This window comes from Scylla paramamosain, chromosome 26 (assembly GCF_035594125.1).
Source record: "Scylla paramamosain isolate STU-SP2022 chromosome 26, ASM3559412v1, whole genome shotgun sequence".
Classification (NCBI taxonomy): domain Eukaryota; kingdom Metazoa; phylum Arthropoda; class Malacostraca; order Decapoda; family Portunidae; genus Scylla; species Scylla paramamosain.
This window is the reverse complement of record NC_087176.1, coordinates 2,612,501-2,634,251: the sequence shown is the minus strand read 5'-3', so window position 1 is coordinate 2,634,251 and position 21,751 is coordinate 2,612,501. Positions and strand designations below refer to the sequence as shown.

The following is a 21,751-nucleotide window of genomic DNA, read 5'->3' as shown; positions in this document are numbered from 1 at the left end:
ACATATAAAAATGATTAGTCAATAAAAAACTTTACTATCCTAAAAACAATAAAAGTGTCATTTCATCTGGTGACTAAGTAATGTGTACTTGACAGGGAAAAGAGTTAAGAAATTAACAACAGAAATTCTTAAATGTTAATCATACTTAAGGTATTCACCATTGTTTTTCCTAAAAATAAATATTAATTTTGTACAACCACTATCTCTAATAGTTTCCTCTGTAATATCTAGAAATAATATAAATACTAGATGGTGAACAACACAACAGTGAAACACGATACCTGCCATGGCACTTTTCTGAGGAAGACTGAGAAACATGAAGAGAAAATGATGCAACATAAAAATGTCAAAATACAGTACTTTGTGAAATTATAAGAGTATAAAAATATAAAATCCCTAAGAATATCCAGGTTATATAAGACGGAGTGACCTGGAGGCTCGGGTCCTGGTAGCAGGCTTGGGCTCAGTGACTACTTTGGCTTTGGAGGTAGACGATGAGGCAGTCTTGACCGCCCTGCTCCTGCCACGTGGCGGTGCAGTCTCTTCCTGAGGATCGGCATTTCCAGGATTCTGTGACAGGCTGGAGGCACTCTTTCCTCTAGTTCCTGCTGACTTAGGCACCCTAGTTTTCTGACCTATCTTATTTCTAACTTTGGACGTGCTCTTTGGGGAGGTGGAAAGTCCTAGTCTCTCACCATCGTGCTGGGAGGGGCCTTGAGGTGCGCTGTTGAGTGATGACAGCGGGAGGTCACTTGGCACTTTCAGCACAAGAGAAGGTAAGGTGCCACCCCAGTCTGCCTCAAGGGAATCTAAGATATTCTTATTCTCAGCATTTTCTTTTTTTCTGACACTGCTTGGTGGCTTCTTTCGTGCTGATTTGAAGAACTTGTTAGGTGTGGGAGCTATTTGTTTGTGTGGCGTAATGCATGTGGCAGACTTTGTGGCAGAATCTGTGCTGTCCTCCTCCTCATCACTTGGAATAGTGAAGATCAAATTCCTCCTGTTTACATGTCTGGGAGCATTGAGAAGATTCTGGATTGTCTTTGTGCTGCTCCCATCCTCTTTTCTATTGCTCATCTTGGGAGTTGTTACTGTTATGGTAGGCGACTCATCATCCTGCTGACCTGTGATAACCAACTGATCAATATCTGGAAGAGAAGTAAACAAAGAATTAAAGTATTATGCATATAAAATTTTTTCATCTGTAATTTAGAATCTTAGTTTAAATTTCTGTTAATTCTCCATAGCACATTTTATAACTGGAATCAGTGGCATCACCTCAAAACTCTCCCTTACCTTCTGGAGACTTTGGACTTCTGCTGATAACCTTTTCTAGAGCATGGCCTTGCAGGGAAAGAACAGCAACAAAATGCATATCTTGAATCAACAACTGAAAAAAAAAAATTAAACATCATGAGTCAGGAAGATCTGAAGTGGAGGTGGAGGTGAGGCAAGGGTGTACATAAATAGGTATAAGTGGCCTATTATGAAGACCTATTACAAGCCACCAAGATTCTGTCATCCTTAAAGGGTTAAGCATCCAGTCATTACCTACAGCTACTATCACAATGGATAGTTATATCATGGGGAAGAAAAGTTCAGCCTCACAGCTCTGGACCAGACCTGAACAGACTCAGCACCACTGACCTGAGACTCTTGCGTGGCCAGAGTTTGAAGACACTGCAGATTGACACTGAGAGCCTTCTCCCATTTCCTCTCTAGAGCCAGACACTCTGCTTGGGCATGGAAGATTTGGAGGTGGACCTGTACAAGGAAGGTGAACAGTACTCATGATGTTAATCCTAAATCTTGACTGCAACAATAGCCAAATAAAAATCAATCTTTTATCATGAGGACAATAAATTGTAGTTATCATAATGACATGTATAGTTTTGTTTCTTTTCATCAGCACATACAAGTTCATGCAGAAGTTCACTGCATGAAATGTATATATGTACAAGGCCATGGGAATAATTTTGCTGAGGAATGAGAAAAATCCAATTTACAACTGTCACAGCATTTTTCCTATCTTATTAATTATAAATTGTAAACTGTTTCATTCAAATTACATGATCTTTTTCCTGTATCATTAAGACTTACCAAATGTAATCTTGAGTTTACAAACATGCTGGGAGACATCACCCAGTCTTTGGCATCTCTCTTCAGGAATGACACCATATATGAGGAAACTTCTTCTGCCTTGTCTGCAATGTCAGCATACATCTTCCATGCCTAAAAGTCAATTTATATAAATATGAGCATGAAGGCAATACTTCCAGCAATGAACTGCTGTGTGTGTGTGTGTGTGTGTATTTACCTAGTTGTAATGTACAGGAGGGGAGCTATGTTCATGCTGTCCCATCTGTGTGTGTGTGTGTGTGTGTGTGTGTGTTTATGTGTGTGTGTTTATGTGTGTGTGTGTGTGTGTGTGTGTGTGTGTGTGTGTGTGTGTGTGTGTGTGTGTGTGTGTGTGTGTGTGTGTGTGTGTGTGTGTGTGTGTGTGTGTGTGTGTGTGTGTGTGTGTGTGTGTGTGTGTGTGTGTGTGTGTGTGTGTGTGTGTGCGTGTGTGTGTGTGTGTGGTAAGATGTCCATCTGATCCTTTTTTTAATGTTGCATATTTTATTTTGGACTCTAACTCTACTTGATCTTAGAAATATTTAAAGGTATATTGAGCCAATAATCCTCCATTTTTTTACATAATACATACTTTATAATTACCTACTTTAAATCTCTTTCTTTTCTTACTTTGTGTGTTTGAATATGCATCAAATGACATCTGACATTCTTAAGATCATTACCTTTGAAGCAAGTTCTTTCTCAATCATTACTAGCAGTTCTTTAAAACAGCCACCATCACCTGATCATCTTAGGCTTTCAGTCAACCTTTTATTACCTAGACTAATTAATTTATTCATGGAATCTGCCCTCAATAAATGATAGCAATAACTAAATAACACTATAAGTTTTCCTCAAGCTTAATGAAATGGTTCAGTGTACATGTTTCAGAGTATAAGTTTAAATTACACCACTAACAATATAAGGTAAGTTTAAATTACAACACTAACAATATAAAGTAAGTTAATTAAAATATTTCAGTGCTGTTGATTTTATTTTTGCTAAGTAGAATACTCTGGGGCTACTCAAATGAAGTAACAACTGTCATAGTGTTACAGGTAGTTGAAGTGCTGGAAAAAACCACTTGACTTAATCACAGAGGAATGAGTTAAAAGGGCACACTCCACTCACTTGGTCAAGACACTTCTGTGCAGCCTGGAAGCGTTCACTGTGAGCATGGAGGAGAGCTAGCAGCACTGCGGTTGAGATGCGGAGATGGTGGATGATTGGAGTGGCACACAGGACACAGCGCATGCCTCTGCTCGGACACGGTGAAAACCTAACAATGGCAACATTATCAAGCTGACCCACAGACGGAGAAGAAATGGCCACTTCCTCAGCTCCTGCCTGGAACGGGAGGCAACGTTTCAGATGTAGGTCCTGTGCACCACTCTCTGTGCGCATCCTTTCCCCATTGCTGGCCACAGGGTCACAGAATATCTCAGGGCCTTGTTTCTTCGTGACTTTTGATGACTTGCTAATGGATAGTTTAGTAAATTCTGGCATGAGGTCCTGCAGTTCTTCCTGAGATGAGGGGTGAGTCCTCAAGAGTGCCTCCAGACTGTCTACCTTCACCCTGCAGTCGTCCAGCTGGTCACATAACATATCCACATGTGCCAGCAACTCTAGACACTCAGCAATTCTGCAAACATGAAAAACACTAATGATATACTGTCACATAAAAAGAATATGATGCCATGTTAGTAATATAAGTAGGCCTGATGAATTAAATAAATGAAGAAAAGGTAGAGAAGTCACAAACCTGAGAGGAAGAATCAGCTGCTGGGAAAATTTAAGTGATTTTTCAATGTATGCCCTGGCCATCCTGGGCTGGGCTGTGGTGATACTGAGGTGGCCCAGCCAGGACGTGGTGGTGAGCAGCAGGCTAGCCACTCGGTGTCGCCAGCAGATGATGTCTGATGTGCAACAATAGTCACATGAGAAAAGCAATCAATATTTCTGTTATCTTGTCAAGCATTAATTTTTTATTTTCAACATGAAAGAGAAAGGGATCATAAAGTGTAAAGTTATTAGCCACTAAATTACTAACATATTTCACTAAAATATGCTTAGACTAGAAAGTTTAATTAAACAACTGAACTGTTTTACAAACCTATCAACAAAATAAAAAAATAAAATGGTGCCACAAAATCACCTTTGTTTGAGTCTGTGAGTGCCATCACGACTAGAGCGTTGGCCTGCCTGCAGGCCAGGAGTGCCAGGGAGAAACAAGGTGCTGGGAAGGCAGGGGCAGGGTTTAGGAGCCAGGGAGGGAGCCAAGCATATAAAGAGGCCACCAAGTGCACCAATGTCTGCACCTCTGTGGTCTTTATGGTACGCTTGGCCAGCACTTCAGACTGGAGGGTTTCCTGAACCAGCCTGGCACCATCTTCATACTGCAACACAGTGGTGAGGGTTAGATCAGCGAATCCTCAAGACTCATTCCAGATATTTGCAGTTAATGACACACAGGGAAAACTGCCACTCTCCTGTAAGGTACCTTTCCTGTCTTGTAGTAGAGGAATGCAGTGGCAACAGAAGCATTGAGCATGAGGCAGGTATGTGAAGTATCCTGTGGGGTGGCCAGCTCACTGGAAGACACCATCTGCTCCAGCTCCCCCACAAGGCTCGCATCCACCAGCTCAGGGGCAGTCAGTATCAGCTCAACTATGCCTGCAGGTTTGATATATAATATGACCCACTACAAAACCCATTCATCATAAAATTACCAAGTGCTCTTGAGAAACAACCTGTTGAAAATAACTCTCATAATTTAAATAACTATCATGAATGTCAGTTTATAAGGTGACTTTTCAAAATACTAAAAATTTCTCAAAATTGGAGTTGCCTTGTATACCCATGGTTAAATGTAAATCCATAATCCTGTGATAAACATTAAATGCTGAAGAATTTATCTGCCTATCTACACCTGACACATTCTTTTTTTTCCTACACCTTTACTTAGAATACTAGAGCTGCTACATACACTTTGATAATTTTCATCATCCATTCATGCAAACCACAGTCACTTCTTAAGCAACTCACTTCCATTACTTGAATCTTCACCTTTGTGTTTCACTCCACACCTGTCTCACTGTGTGATTCACCTATGGTCGTCTGCCGGTCACCCAGCTAGCCGTTCCCCTACGGAAAGAGCTCAGAGCTCATAGTGACCGATCTTCAGGTAGGACTGAGACCAATGACACACCACACACAGGGACAGTGAGGTCACAACACCTTGGGTTACATCCCATACCTACTTGCTGCTAGGTGAACAGGGGCTACACATTAAGAGGCTCGCCCATTTGCCTCGCCATGCCTGGGATTCAAACCCGGGCCTTCTTGGTTGTGAGCTGAGCGTGCTAACCACTACACAACGCGGGGTGTGTGTGTGTGTGTGTGTGTGTGTGTGTGTGTGTGTGTGTGTGTGTGTGTGTGTGTGTGTGTGTGTGTGTGTGTGTGTGTGTGTGTGTGTGTGTGTGTGTGTGTGTGTGTGTGTGTGTGTGTGTGTGTGTGTGTGAAGTTGGCGGGCAGAGGAAGAGAGACATACCCTTAATGAGGTAATTCAGAAGAGAGTGCCTGCGAGCCAGGGCAATGAGGAGTCCCCAGGCCTGGATGGTGGGGGCAGCCAGGCCAGACAGGTGGTAGATGTAGCCCACAGAGGTCAGACTTGCACAAGCCACGTCTGGATTTTCCAGAGGAAGATCCTGAAAAGTGTTGGAATACATATAAGTCTACTGAACTCTTTAAACCATAAGTTTCCTTGAACCCCTGACCAGCGGGTGATGCACCAGTGCACAGCTTACAGAAAGGACAGGTGACATGTGAGAGAGGACATTTTCTTGCCTTCAGTCAAATACAGGAGGGTGATAATCATTTTGAGCATGAACTGATAACACTCACAAAGTTGCCACCTTGCAACAGCCTTGTTTCAGTACACCTAAAGCTTCCATAATGGATGGAAGGTTATTCAACTTGTTCCAATGTGTGAAGGGAAGGAAGCCACATGTGTCCACTTGCTTCAGTCTTTCACTCAAAGGATGTATACTAGTATGAATAGTGATGAGTAATGTACTATAGTAATAGACATTACTACAATAGTGTACAATAGGTAATATATGTATTGTATTTATATGACAATTATAACAAGATGTAAAGTTATCAAGCAAACTGAGTTTATAATTTTTTTTTTATCTCCAGCCACAATGTAAGGAAAGTAATTGAATCACCATTAGTATGTACTGAAAAAGACCAACTGATTCTTTTTTTCTGTTCTTCATTTCCCCCAAAACATGTAAGGAAAGTTACATTACGATATAATGTAAAGAGGAAGTGTTAATTTTTTTACTCTACTTTTCATTTCAACCAAAAAAAATAAAGGAAATATGTTATAACAATATAAGAATGCATTGTGAAGAAGACAAGGCAGCACCAGTGAATAGTGAGGACAAAGCTCTGCAGGCATCAACTGTAGCCACAGCCATAACCAGTGAAATGAACACACACTGGGTCATCCAGGGAGATGAAATATTGTTGTTCAACCTCTACTCTTGGCTAAATTACAACACCTAGAATTCTGGCAACAATACCACTGTAAAGAAGAAGGCTTGGCGCTTCTTTTTGTTTTTGTTTTATAGCTCTATGTTAAGTATATAAGGAAATATGATAGTGGGAAAATCAACCACTTTTTTCTTAAAACCCTCACCCTGAGACAATGACTTGCAACAACTCACACGTCCTTTAAGGGTTAAGTTATACTGTTATATAACTCTGAACAAAACATACAACTTTAACTAAAAAGGTATCTGCTACATTAGAGTACCATATCAGTAAAATCTACCATTTTTACTAAAGATTTCACAGCTGCAAAACTATTACACCACAAAAAAATTACTTTTCTACTAGAGATCTGACACCTGCATTTAAGAACTGAACCAATAATTTTAATGAAGATTTATTTAATCTGGGACTTCGACAAACTTGAAAATGCATAAACTGACTTCAATGACTGACATTCATTCATACCACACCAACAATTACAGGAAACGATGGAAAGAATTATAAAAACACGTCATCTGACCTCAGAGATGAACCTGTCCCAGATGTCCAGGGCAGCCTGCAGGGGGGCGAGGGAGGCATACTGGGTGTGGAGGGAGAGGAGTGCTGTGGGCCGCCCCTCGCACCTGTCATGCAGGTGCTCCTCCTCCCCCGGCTCTGCCACCTGAGCCGTGAAGGGGTTGGGTTTGTCTGCGTCCTTCACCTCAGCCTGGAAGGTGTCAGGAATAGGCAGGGTAGGAGAGAGTGAGAGACCTGAGCTGACTGTTGCAAAACAGTGAGTAATGACAGTAACACAGATAAAAAAAGGTGTGGTTAATGTGTCACCAGGTGAGTGAAGCTGCTCTACAGGCTACTGTTGTGCCATCATTGCCATAAAAATATTGTAAAGCCTCGAGAAAGAGAAATGTACAACTTAAATCAGGAGAAAATTTCTTTCAATAAGAGTGACATAGCAGCTTTACTGTTAAATATTCAGTGAGAAATAAAATATTATCATCAGAATGGAACACACACTGCCTGATAAGTATGCACAATAATAACAGTATTTGCAATAACAGACACACACAAGCCGTGAAAACACTCACATCAGCTTTGTTGTACATGACTTGTATATAGCAAAGGTACTGCCAAAAATGTACCAATGCCTCAAGTTCCAGGAGAACTGGCTTGTTAGCACCACCACTCTGAAATAAACACAGCAAGTATCAATCACAAGCCCAGACTCCAGGGGCTTCATGGTCAGGGAAATGGATCACACCTTGGAAATAAGCTGCTCCTACAATTATTGTTCTAGGCAGTCTATCCAGTTCATGCTTATCTAATGCCTCAGTTCTCCTGAGAATCAAATTAATGCAAAAGGTCTTATCACAAGGTGATCCCAGCACAGTAAAACAGTTTAACTTCAATCACAATTCACTTTTTAAAAAAATCTAAAAAGTAAAGAAAGCTGCACATTTAATCACAATTTTTTTTTCAGGCCCAGACCTTAAAAATACCAAAACTTTCAATCACAAAATTTTTATCTGATAACAGAGATATGTTCCTCACTTAAAGGACACACATTGTGCGTATGTTAAATATTCTTTTGGTTTTCAAAGGCACCGTGTGTAGATAATTACATTTAACTTTAACCATATTTCATTTTTAGGTAAAGTTTAGAAAATAAAAAACCACACTGTATTGATGGATATAAGCTTTCTATATCAATATTTTCTTCTACTTTCATGATTTAAGATTCTAGTTTAAAGATTTTTTTTTATCACAAAATTTCTTGTATTATTTTCCCTGTGCAATCACAGTGTCATAGGAAAAGAGAAGCTTGATTATAGAAATGATCATAGCAATGTGAGTGTCAATGTATATAGCATATGCATTTGTTTGTAATAAAAAAAATTAAAAGGCAAATACAAAAAATCAGAAACCTAGGTATGGATTAAGATGACTAGCACACACATGTCCAAACCCCTACACACACACAGCTCAGCCCATTCCACACACATCCCAGCCCATCCATCCACCATGCACAGGCTGCTTCCACACAAACTGTACCTTAGCTTCCTGTAACAGATCTTTGGCCTGTTGAGCAGCATGTTGAGCAGCATGCTCCTCCGTCTCCATGTCAGGGTACGTCCACAGTGCCTCCGTCACTGCCAGCAAGCCCCACACCCGACCCTCCAGCCTGTGCTCACTCGCTGCCACAGCCCGGCCACAACACAGCTGCTCCTCCATGGTGTTGTACCTGCAGAGGAACACCACCTCAGTACTGGGACTTGCCTCTCACTGATGACTAAATTCAATCTCATACTTTCCCAACAAATTGATTAATTCCTTTTAAGAGGGACACCAGCTAAGGACAAAAGAAAGAGTGAAAAAAAATGCCCACTGAGAGTGCACACTTCCTACTGCAGATAATGCTTACACTTCTCAGACCAACAAAATTCAAAATATTCCAAATAATAAGATATGAAACAGACAGACAACCATACATACATACTGTGCACCTATTACATGAAACTGCAGTAATACCTATAATAGTAAACACTCACTTTTGCTGCTTGTAACACTGTATTTCCTTGAGCAGGGCTGCATCTTGGTCAAACACTACACCATTTGCTTCTTTGTACTTCCTCCTTGCCTCCTTCACCACATCACACACTGTCAGATCCTGAGAAACACAGTCCGTCAATATCAGGTAACCATTAACATGCAAGGCTATGTAAAGACTATACTATAAAATTAACTGATGCCAAGGAAATAACAAATACAGCAGGTTAAATTGCAAGGCTATGTAAAGGCTATACCAAATAAATCATAGATGCCAAGGAGATAATAAATACAGTTGATTAAATTTTACATGCAGAAATTAATAAGAAAATAGGTATGTCTGAGTCTTTTCTGTATAATAACACTTGATGGTGTTATTGTGTGTTGCATCTGGTTACCTCATAAATTTATAAATACACATGAAATAAATACAAACTAAGTATATTTATGACTTTTCTGTGTAATAAAATTTGGTGATGTTACTGTGACTCACATCTGATTATCTTGTAAAAAAAAAAAAAAAAATGATACACATAATAAACCTCCCTTAGCAGCAGCACACACTAACACATCACCACCCACACTCACCCTCAATGCCTCACTGCCTCCCTTCTTAGCGTCCCTCTTGCACTTGACCCACGTGCTAACCAGGTCTTCAGTGGGGAGGCAGCCAGCCAGGAAGCCTCGAGCTGCTGCCACCCCTGCCCCCCAGTGGTGGCCGCCATAGCGTAGCACATCACTCCACAGCTGAAATTTCCTGCTCAGGTTCTGCCAAGCGATGTGCTGTGTGCCCACATAAGAACATAAGAAAATAATGGAAGCTGCAAGAAGCCATCAGGCCTATAAGTGGCAGTCCCTATATGAAACACACCTACCTATTTTCACTATCATCCCCATTCATAAAAAAAACAAATGAAGCAGCAAGAAGCCATTAGGCCTACATGTGAGTTCCTGCATAAAACATACTTACCTATTTCCACTTATCATCTCTATCCATAAATTTGTCTAATCTTCTGTTGAAGCTACCTAATGACTCACCACTAAAAATCTGATTACTGAGGCCATTCCAATCATCTACCACTCTATTTGAGAACCAGTTCCTTCCTATCTCTTCTTTAAATCTAACTTTTTGAAGCTTGAACCCATTGCTTCTTGTTTCAGCCAGATTACTGATACTGAGAATTTTGCTTACGTCCTCCCCGTTACATCGCCTATACCACTTAAAGACACAAGTGAAGCAAGATTCACGTAAAATGTTTTTTGTTTGTCTATTTTGCCCAGTACTTATTTTTTTTCCTTCAGTTATTCTTTAGCTGTTACCTACATAGATTTATTTAAGTAGGTTAATGACAATGACGATTACAAAGGATTATAAAGCATTCAAATAAAAACAGATCTCTAGATCCTAACAAGACTAACTGTACAACTCTACACTATCTATAACACCAGAAAAAATAATAAATAAATAAAAAAATACAATATAAAGGAAGAGAAAGTTGTAATCTAAAAGTATTATAATTCAATGATGATGATTACTACTAGTGATTATATGAGTAAAAGTGAGGATGAAATGACACAAGTTAAGCTAACAGAGGCCACCTTACCTTTTGCTCTTGAGGGGAGTGAGTGTGATACTGCTCAAACAAATCCACCGTCACCTCAAGGAGCTTCACCGCAGTGTCATACTTAGTCTTCTTGTACGCCATAGAGCCAAAATTGCCAAAGTGAATGCCTGCAATGGCGGAACTCAGGTGAGATTCAGGAAGTCATGTGTGAGTGCATTCCTTACATTAGTTTGCATTTACATGCAAATTAAATAAATCTATACATGCAAACTGTTCCTTTCCAACAGAACTGAGAATATGAATGATGTGTGTTTGAGTGTGTGGTGCTTTGTCCGGACTGCACTGTGTGGGATTGCTGACCTGGTACATAGATAGATAGATATATACAAACACTAATTAATCCTATCAAGATCGTTAGCAAAGTCAACATGTCATTACCAAGGCTGTAGAGTGCACCCATCTTGTCTGGCTTTCCACAGAGGTGACTCAAGATGAAGGGCCTTGTTGCCTCAGCCCAGGTGAGGACATGGCTGAAAAGTGTCTCTGGTTCTGACCCTGGACTGCCATTCAGCATATCAAAAATAGTTGTCAGTTGTTGGTTGAGGACACTGGAGATCTGAGGAAAATGTGAGCTAGATAAAAATCAAAATAATGATTAAACACATCAAGCAAGTAATAATTCAAAAGACTCATTCTTACATCCATCCATGTTAAACCCTCTGTTCACCTAGCGGAGAGCAGGTCCTGAGTTGTGACCTTCCTACCTTTATATTATTAAATAGACCTCACTAAAAAAAAAGTGGGAATTTGATCAAAAGGCATGCATGTGTAAAACATAATTCTGCTTGAAAAAATGTACAATTATGTTTACACTAAGGAGGTTGCTAAACTCTCTCTCTCTGAATTATATTTTAGATGCATTTTATCTCAGGATGGCAATGACAAAACACCTCACCTTTTTGACAATTTCATCAGATACTGGTATCCTGCATCTTTTCATCAGAATCTCAACAATATATGAAGTCAGCTTCAGATTGGAACAAGGCTGCAGAAACAAATAATTTATATAAGCAATGGATGACCACAGTATTCTGGGTCTGAAACACTAGATTAATAAAGTTGATTGTACAAAACACCATTGTAAAAATTTCAAAACTATTCTTTACAGATAAACATAAGTCTGCTGAATATAAAATAAATAAAGTTTGATATCCTGTTACCAACTCAATTCTATACATGAGTCAAGGCAGCACAACTCACTGGGATCAGGGTGAGGGTGGTCAGCAGGCCCAGCACCAGGACAGTGTTGGGGCCGGGCAGGGCAGCCACTATACCACATGATCCCAGCAGCTTCCTCAACATCTCGTCCCCACACCGGCCTAGCTGCAGTGCCATGGCCATCTCGGGCAGCTTGAGGCCCGCCTTAAGGCCCGTCAACATTTTAGAGTCACAGTGGGTCTCCAGCAGCTTCACCAGCTGCTTGTTGTTTCTGCCAAAGTCTGAATACTTGCCTGTTTTCACTGCCACCTTTGCATACTCCATCACCAGGCCAACTATGGCAAGAACTGAGTTTTCATCACATGCTGACTGCTTACTCATTGTCTGTGTCAGGTACATAAATAAAGCCTGAAAATACAGATCAGAGTTCTCTGCACATTTTTCAGCCTTTTCATACACAAGGTGGGCCATAACTGCCTGATCACACATTTGACTCAGGCTGCCACCAACGGCCAGAAAGCACCGCAGTGCAAACCTCTGCAGGGTAAGGGCTACCATAGGTGCTGTCACGTTCAGACTGGCATTCCACAGTGTTGAGTGCATCTTCTTCACCATACTCTGAACCTCCTCCTTGCTGGTGTCACACAACTCAAGGTAAGGCTCAATATCAACTGCCAGTCTTGCTGAGTGGTGGTGCAAATCCTGAAAGTACATACATTTACACCATATATCTGACCAAGAGAAATGTTCTGGATATTGCACATGACTCTCCCTAACAGACTAACCCTCATTTATGTCAGATATGTTCCAATTCATATTTCCAGAGCTGTCCCCCCAAAGAAGAGAAAATATTCTTAATACAGGTATACTGCACACTGTTGAAAATGCCATGTGTTTAGTTAAGATACAACATATCAAAAGGCATGCAAACTAAAGATGAGCAAATTAAGCTTTGAAACTGCTTGGAAGACTCATTTTGTGCAAGAACTGTTGAGGTAAGGATCTCTAACTCCTCTGAATCTTGGAGGAAAAAAACTTATCACAGAATTTGCTTTTAATTATCTTCAAAGTCAAGACAAAACAGTTCAGCTCACCTTCCTCCGTACGGCCAAGAGAATGATGTAGTACATGGACTTGAAGTGGAAGAAAGGGTCACCAGTGATGTGTTCCCGGTGATGCTCACAACAGATGCTGACAATCTCCAGCACAGCAGAGAAACGCTGCTCTTCAAGGTCTGGAGTTTCATACACAAACCTGGAGCATGTACGGATGATGAGCTGGCCCTCCCCACCACTTGACGAGGCTCTCACAAGCTTCTGAAATGACACCAACCTGTATTACTGGGTCCTCTCATCCATGTGCCTATGAATACATGTTTGGGTGTAGCTGCAGCTGGTCATAGCATCACAAGTTTTCCAGGGACACAATTCCTATATACACACACTTATATGGATGCAAAAAATTGTGTGCAATGGTTTCCTTTGCTCAAGAGGATGAGAGAAGGAAGCACTTACTCTGATATCTTCCTGGAGGGTCATTACTATATACAGACACTTAAACGGATGCAAAAAATGTATGTGCAATTATTTCCTTTACTCAAGAAGAGAGATGGAAGCACTTACTCTGATGTCTTCCTGGAGGCCAACCACTTGGCCACCCAGGATCTTTCCCTTCACCGCAGCCAGACCAGCCATCCTGACCTGAAAGAAGCACAAGATTAAATAGTACTAAATAATTTTATCCATTTTTTGCCCTGATGATGGAACACATGAATTCTGAAACATTGCATCAAGTATATTCCAAACCTGGCCTTGATCTTCACTCTGAAACTGTGGTCTCCATGCTCAAAGTCTGTACTGGATCTACTGCACTGCAAAAGCATGAAAAGAGGTGGGGCCAAATTACCTCTGCTGCATTTGAATCTAGGTCACCTCAGTCTGTAGTGGATGCACTGTATTGCAAAAGCATGAAAAGACAGGGGGCAAAATTACTTCTCCTTAGTCCAGCATTCGAACCCCGGTCATCTTGGCTACTAGTTAATAACAACTCGCTAATTTTCACTACTTGAATGAATGACCTTTGCAATATGTGTTGCTGACTCAGTTCTATTATCAAAATATTCTAACAGAGGAGATCTATATAATAAAAGACATAAGGACTGAGTACCTGTAGGATGCAGCTTGCTGAAACAATCCTGCAATGTATTATTTTGCCTTATCTTCTGCAAGTCCTTTTCTATTCACACTTCATATCTTTCCCTTATCAGGAGTGCATATCAAATACATAAATACAAGACTACCACTTTTCTCCTTCTCTCTCCCTAATGCTATCAAGTAATTAAGGTATTATTACAGAATTATGTACACTCATCTCACTCTGACAGAAAAAAAAATTGTATGCATAAGTATTTGGGGGTAAGTAATACTATATATACTGCTTATTGTTATATATGTTGCAGTTGTTGCTATTATGTATTATTAAGAATTATTTAGAAGGTTGTATGAGGCAGTCAGCTGATATTAGAAAAAAAAAACTATAATAATAACTGTGATAGGAATGACCTGTATAACAATGAAATGTACAGGGTAACCCAAAAATCTGGACACAAAGGAAATGTGTCTTTCTACTAATTCATAATGACTAATATCTACCTATATGATCACTCCTCACATCCACTCAATACCACTAAGTCAATTTGTTCTTCCTGTGACACACTTATATTCAATCTGCAAACAAAAAACTGGAAAAAGGAAAAAAATCAGTAACATTACTGGTGTCTAAAACTTTTGGGCCCCCCAGTAAAATATAATTAATTTGCCGAGAGAGGAGAGAGAGACATGTGATTCTGTATACTTACCATTTCCTATCCTTCCTTCCTTAAAACCAAACAACACCCAAACAAAGCAAAAAATCACATGGGGAATACATCACACCACCCACAACCACCCACACATCTCTTTACCTTTCAAGCAGGTGTCGTTTTCCCTCTACATACTAACACAGATCATTATCTTTCCCCCTAACAGACATCAGTGGGGGGCTGAAGTTCCCATCACCGGCACCTGAGATACTGCTGGCGTGACTGAAGGGTACAGATAACCTCCCACCATTGTCTTTATCACCCAGCAGCTGCAAACTCGTGGAGATATCAAGCAATTATCTCTCTTATCTCTGTTTCCTAAGCCCACCCATAAAAAAAACTCTTCTCGTTCCAATACACGTGTAATTACAACATGGAGTTCCTGGGTGTGTTTAGCATCAATATATGACCTGTTTGAATGCATATATCCTATTAATATAACCTGAATATGAACTCTTATTGTTATCTCCTGTGTTAAGCCTAAAAATAATAATAAAAACTCCTCCTCCACTTCAAATACATGTGTAATTACAACATGGAGTACCTGGGTGTCTTTAATATCAATATAAGACCCGTTTGAATGTATATATCTTGCCAATATAATCTAACTAATAACTGTTATTGTTATCTCCTGAGTTCATTACCTAACAATAACTTATACTTACTATTCAAATACATATGTAATTATGATAAATGGTCTCGAGATTTCTACATATTAGCAGAAAACCCAACAGAATGTAAAGAAATCACATCATTATAACAAAAAGGTGAACGAAAATCAACTGTTCTTTTTAGCCTTTCCGTCTCGATTTTTTTTCCTATCACATGTTATTTTCCGACTTATATCTCACCATTTCTGCCTCCCAGTGACCCTATGGACCCTATGCGAGGCCAGAACATTGTTTTAACAGGATGATCATATCAGACCACAAAATACGAACGAAATCGACTTCTTTATAGGCGCTTTACCCAGCCTCGGTTTTTCCCTCCTATCACACGTTATTTCCGACTTATATCACACCATTTCTGCCTCCCAGTGACCCTATGGGAGGCCAGAACATTGTTTTAACAGGATGATCATATCAGACCACAAAATATGAATGAAATCAACTTCTTTCTAGGCGCTTTACCCAGCCTCGGTTTTTCCCTCCTATCACACGTTATTTCCGACTTATATCACACCATTTCTGCCTCCCAGTGACCCTATGCGATGCCAGAATGGAGTTATAACAGAGAGATCAAAGCAGTACCTATTGGGCCGCGGGAAGGTAAGATTCAAGGATCCACCGCCAACAGCTGTCTTCAAAAATGTAACCAAAACAACAAACCTTCGCGCCGCCACCACCATCACCACCACTTGTTTTATTAAAGATTCCCATAATGCTTTTTTTTTTTTTTATCTGCTACAAATGTTTGTTTTTATGTTTTAAAATAATTTTGAATGTTTCAGGTAATTTTAGTTTTGGTATTCGCCTCTCTACTTGATGTTTTGAAGTCTTAGAAGAAGGTCAGTTATATGAGAATTCATGGGTGTATAGGTAGATTTTCTGTTTTTATGTAATATTCTTGATATTCTTAACTCTGAGTTTATTTCATAATAATTCACTGTAAACAGCCACCATGACGGCTCGGGGAAGTAGAAGCAGCCGCCGCCATCTTGCCACTCTACTCCCCGCCACATTTGAATTAATTTACATTGTTACATATACACCATATGTATTACGTTAAATTCATTTTAAATTCTGAGAATTTTTCAAGGGACATTTTATTTTTAACATTGTCCACTGATAAAGACTATTTTCAAAAGCAAGTCCAGAGATAAGTCAAGTTTTCGTTGGTACTATTCCTTTAAAATGAAGAATCCTTGGCAAGTTATCATTAGAATAGTGGGAAAACTGTTCAGAATCTCAACCTGCTAAAAGAACCTGGTAAAAGAGGTCGAAGTAGAACGCCTAAACGTTTGATAACAGATGAAGCTGCAACAGAGATGAAAGTCAAGATCTCATGGATATTTTTCCCTTGGACTGCAGAATCCTTTACTAGAATCGTGAAAACATCTTTGAAAATCCCAATAAGCTTTGCCAGAACTTGTTAGAAGTCGAGACACGACGTTTGAGAATATGATGCCATTTCAAAAACTTGTACCCACTTTCTTTGTATTTTCACTGTGTTCATCACGAAACATGTTTAGAACCAATGGTTTTGATTTGTATTTACTAAACACATGTATATAATTATATAACAGTTTATTAATTTATATTAAACAAAAACCTGTCTCCATCACATAAACATATTTATAATATTATTTGGGTAACATATGCAAACTACAGTATAACAAAGTCTTAACGTGTGTATTTTATATTTATTTATGAATTTATTTTTATAGCTTAGAGCAGCCCGGTGGGTTAGGTGAAGCAGATAAGCATCAATTCTTAGATCTAGATTTAAACACTGGGACTTCTACATGTTATCATAAGATTCAGGGGCTCGTATTTTAAACCCCTTAGACTTAATTACATGAGGATATTTTCTAAAACTACAGAGATGATTATTTGGGTTATCACAATTTTTTTTTTCAATAGATGGTGTAGAATCACTGCTAAACTCCAGTGGACGGTGCAGAATTCTATTGAACTCTAACTGACTGTACACAATCCTATTAAACTCCAGTAGATGATACATAATTCTATAAAATTCTAAGTGACGTGCAGAATACTTATCAATCTATCACTAGATTCATAAAAATACTCTTGAAAACTCTTATATAATTCTTTATACTCTGTTGATATAATTGTACAGTGAAGATAAGACGCTTCAATGCTTAAAACACGAACCTCGGCATCTCTACTTATTGTATAACAATGTTTGTGTTACTGCCTCTCTGTGTTACATTATAGCTGAGTAAATGCATTTTGAAACACTCCAGAATTCTTATTAGGATTATTCTCAAATATTTACAGATACTTATTTATTTATTTATATATTTTTATTATTATTATTATCTTTTTTTTTACCCATTAATGATGCAAGAGCCTTGTTATGTGATCACAACAATCATTAAAGCATTCTTGAAAACCTCATCAACTTCCATTAGAAATGCAGACATTATAGAGATAGAGCGCCAAAACGTTTGAGAATGGAAATATTTAACAATTTAATTAAAAGACCATATTACAACTATCACAACTATTTTTAAAGATAAGCAAGGCAAGTAATCAGGATCTCATGGGTATCTTTTTCTTTCTTTTTTTTTCCACTAATGCTGATGAGTCCTCGTTAAAATATCACTAGAATAACGAAAAGCACATTCAAAAATTCCAAAGGGTGTTGAAATACTATTACAGTCACGAAAACGCCCTTAAAAATCCCAATAACTTCCACTAGACCCAGTTACATTATCACAAGAATCATGAAAACATTCTTAAAAACTCTATTAACTTCCACGTGAACCAGGCAAACTTTTAGAATCACGAAAACACACTTCAACTGAAACTTCCAATAACTTTAATTAGATCCAGTTGCACAATCACTAGAATCATGAAAATATCCTTGGTAACTCTAGTTAATTCCACAGGAGCGAGTTCAACTTTCCAAGAACTTCCAGTAGATATAGATCTCGTTATATTATCATTAGAATCATGAAAACATTCTTGAAAATTCTAATAATTTCTAGAAGAGCCAACTAAACTTCTAAAATCACGAAAACACTCTTGAAATCTCCAATAACTTCCACTATATGCATTAAAACGACCATTAAAATCATGAAATCATCCTTAAAAACTCCAGTGACTTCTACAAGAGCCAATTCATCTTCTAAGATCACGAGAACACCTTTAAACTCCCTCAATAACGTCCACTAGAGCCAGTAAAACGATCACTAGAATTACGACACCTCTGAAAATTCCCCAATAACTTCCATTAGACCCAGTTCAGGCCAGGTGAGGTAAGATGAACATTTGAGGCTTCGATGCAAGACCAGTACCTGTTGCATGTTGACCACCTGCTTCTAAAAGGGTGTGCCGGGAAATGAAATGAATGCTGTACTTAGGTAATTGTTTTGCTTCACCCACATCTCATTCACTCAAACAGGTATTTACACTAGATAAATAAACGAAAAAGAGATATTCAAAGAATAAAAAGAATAGAAAGATACGTTCATGGATGGGTGTAAGAGAGAGAGAGAGAGAGAGAGAGAGAGGTGGGTGACGCAAAAGCTAAAGAGTGACGGAGGCGGCGTAGGTGGATTCAGTAACGGCTCCGCAGTAAGAGTCATTGAAATCCGTGGTGAGATCTGTAGTGGAGGGCGCGTAAGCACTGGTGGAGGCTCCGTGGCGGTTGGTGGAGGGGCTGCTGGGGTGCGGTGGAGTGGTGGAGTCGTCGCACCTCACGATGAAGTGGATGGAAGGCCCCACGTTGACGTTGTTGCAGTTGCTGAGGTTCACTTGTTGGTCCACGCCCGGCACGTCAGCCACCGTGATGTTGCGCAACGCCTCAGTCATCTGTCACAGGATTAACTACTTCTACAGTCATCGCTGTGAGTTTGTGGATATGATAACTACTACTACTACTACTACTACTACTATTACTTTGCTATTTCTACTATATTTCCTACTTGGTTCTGCGTTTGTGTTTCAAATCATTATTCTTTTATAGTCAGAAATTAGATGTCCAGTGATTCGCTATTTGTATGAGGTTTTCATGCAAATAATGAATCACTGAACATTTCACTCTTGATAATAGAGGCATAATAATATAAGGCACATACAAACTAAGTGCTACTACTACTACTACTACTACTACTACTACTACTAATAATAATAATAATAATAGTAATAATAATAATAATAATACCAACAACAACACTAACTAATATTCTTTCCAACACTAACTTCACTCTTTCCTTGCCTTCTCACGTCACCTTCACTTCCCCCTAACATTCCTCTCATATTAACACAAGACCTTACTTCCCTTATAAAACCTTCTAGTATTAGGCTCAGTATTTGAAACACTGTGCTCTCCCTCCACGACTATTTTCAAATCCCACAGAGATGATCGGCCAGGTTCTCAAGAGTGTTTCTTTTGTTGATAATGTAGAAATGTTGTTAATATGTCACTGAAACTATGAAAACACCCTCAAGAAACAATGTAACTTCAATTAGAGCCTCTGGAATGCAGTAGAGTTGCGGGCACAAGTGTTTCAGAATGTTTCTAAGCCCCTCCTACCACCCACACCCTCCTCAGTCCTCGCCAACCAAGGACTATATTCTGAAGCACTTCTGCGCAACACCTCGACTATACTTTCGAAAGGCTGTAGTTGAAGTAACACTTTTTTTTTTTATCCTAGTAACAGATTAACACGATTTCTATATTATCAACAGAAGAAACACTCGCGAGAACCTGACTAATAATCTCTGAGTGTTATTTACCTGGTCAAGCTGTGTAGTGGGGTCAAAGTCATCTCCAAATCTTTGCCTCAGCTCTGTCACTGTCTCTCTGATCTCCACCAAGCGCCGAGCTCTCTGGCGCCTCAGTTGGTTGTTGAATATTTCCTCGCTCCTTCGCCTCTTCGCCCGCACCTCCATCTGCGTGTCCACGGAGATGAAGCTGCTCACCTGTGTGGGGCGATGCGGGGTGTCACGGGGCGCTGGGCTCGAGGAGAGACTATACTGTGTCTCATCCTTGGTAGAATAAGAATAAGAAAAAAAGGAGGAAGATGAGGAGATGGAAGAGGAGGAGGAGGAGGAGGAGGAGGAGGAGGAGGAGGAGGAGGAAGAGGAGGAGGACTATGATGATGAAAAGAAGAAGAAGAACAGGAAGAAAAAGAAAAAAAGAAGAAGGGAGAAAAAGAAAAAAAAAAGAAAAAGAAAGAAAGAAGAAAAGGATCAACAACAACAACAACAAGCAAGCAAGAGGAGGAAACAACACACACACACACACACACACACACACACACACACACACACACACGCCCTACCATCTCAGCAGTGGAGGGGTCGTCCAGCAAGGGGATGGGTCGGATGTTCCGCAGACCGAAGGGAAGCCTGAAGTTACCTTGCACCACCAGGGGCACCATCCTCTCACGCCACCTCTCCTGCAGCAGCTCCTCCATCAGCACTTCCTGAGAGTCACGTGGATCAAGAAGTGTTACGTATTAAAGAGAAATAGGGCGTGTTTCCTGTTACCGCCACCAACGCCACCGTAATTTCAAAGGACCATATTCTGAAACACTTCTGCGCCGCGTCTCCACTACATTCAAAAGGTTCTAATTAAAGCTGCACGGGTTTTTAAGGGTGTTTTTTTTTGTGGTTCTTGTGACATTTTAATAATATTTCTACATTATCAGTAGTAGAAACACTCGTGGGAAACTGGGTAATCCTCTCTGTGGCTTTTGAAAAATAGTCGTGGTGAGGGAGGAAAGCGTTTCTGAATTCGAACACTGTTTCACATAAGTATAGTTCTGCCCCTTTTTCCTGCTGCAGGACTGATTTCAAAGGCTACAGAGAAGATCAGCCGGGATCTCCAGAGTGTTTCTCCTGTTAATGATATAGAAATGTAGTTGATCTGTCGCTAGAACCATGGAAACACCCTTAAGAACCAAAGTAGTTTCAACCAGAGCCTTTGGAATGTAGTTGGGTCCTCATGGATGCTTTTCCTTTTTACTGATGCAGAATTCTTGCTCATCTGTCACCATAGTTATGAACACGTCCTTAGAAACCCATAATGACTTACAGTAAAGCTTAATACTTTCACTGCAATATGAAACAGCTAACAGTACTAGAAGTGATGCATAAAATCTTTATAAGCATCTACAAGAAAGATTAAAAAGAATATATTTTGCAATTTGTAGCCAGTTTAATGATTGGAAGTGATTGTAGAACAAGTAAAGATGCCT

The 21,751-nt window shown here is 39.7% G+C and overlaps 2 protein-coding genes across 6 annotated transcripts in view; both read right to left on the bottom strand.

Moving 5' to 3' along the window:
• Window positions 1–14: 14 nt before the first annotated feature.
• Window positions 15–16,208, bottom strand: LOC135113600 (uncharacterized). Of its 3 annotated transcripts, none has more exons than XM_064028907.1 (21): window positions 16,110–16,208; window positions 13,622–13,699; window positions 13,094–13,315; window positions 12,042–12,701; window positions 11,737–11,826; window positions 11,220–11,397; window positions 10,821–10,948; window positions 9,805–9,999; window positions 9,219–9,337; window positions 8,722–8,911; window positions 7,758–7,856; window positions 7,196–7,381; window positions 5,666–5,822; window positions 4,616–4,788; window positions 4,271–4,511; window positions 3,878–4,031; window positions 3,247–3,757; window positions 2,101–2,232; window positions 1,648–1,764; window positions 1,297–1,390; window positions 15–1,148 (listed from the first exon to the last, which is right to left on the bottom strand). In XM_064028907.1, the coding sequence occupies exons 2-21, from the start codon at window positions 13,691–13,693 to the stop codon at window positions 412–414; spliced, it is 4,455 nt and encodes a 1,484-aa protein (XP_063884977.1). In that variant the 5' UTR covers window positions 13,694–13,699; window positions 16,110–16,208; the 3' UTR covers window positions 15–411. The 3 variants fall into 3 exon arrangements, with proteins under 3 accessions (XP_063884977.1, XP_063884979.1, XP_063884976.1); XM_064028909.1 differs by lacking the exon at window positions 16,110–16,208 and adding an exon at window positions 14,962–15,079; XM_064028906.1 differs by lacking the exon at window positions 16,110–16,208 and adding an exon at window positions 14,857–14,904.
• Window positions 16,209–17,088: 880 nt separating this feature from the next.
• LOC135113602 (uncharacterized) overlaps window positions 17,089–21,751 on the bottom strand; it is a 9,610-nt gene continuing 4,947 nt past the window's right edge. For all 3 annotated transcript variants that reach the window (XM_064028913.1, XM_064028915.1, XM_064028914.1), the window contains 3 exons: window positions 20,834–20,977; window positions 20,286–20,471; window positions 17,089–19,358 (listed from right to left, as the gene is read on the bottom strand). In XM_064028913.1, the coding sequence (XP_063884983.1) occupies window positions 19,074–19,358; window positions 20,286–20,471; window positions 20,834–20,977 (615 nt within the window). In that variant the 3' untranslated portion in view covers window positions 17,089–19,073. The remainder of the gene's footprint in view (window positions 19,359–20,285; window positions 20,472–20,833; window positions 20,978–21,751) is intronic.

Coding starts and splice junctions, on each gene's coding strand:
- LOC135113600 (XM_064028906.1), bottom strand. Junction 13,316..13,621: donor GCCTCCAGGAAGACATCAGA/GTAAGTGCTTCC, acceptor GTGTCATTTCAG/AAGCTTGTGAGAGCCTCGTC. Junction 4,032..4,270: donor ACTCACAGACTCAAACAAAG/GTGATTTTGTGG, acceptor GTTGCACATCAG/ACATCATCTGCTGGCGACAC.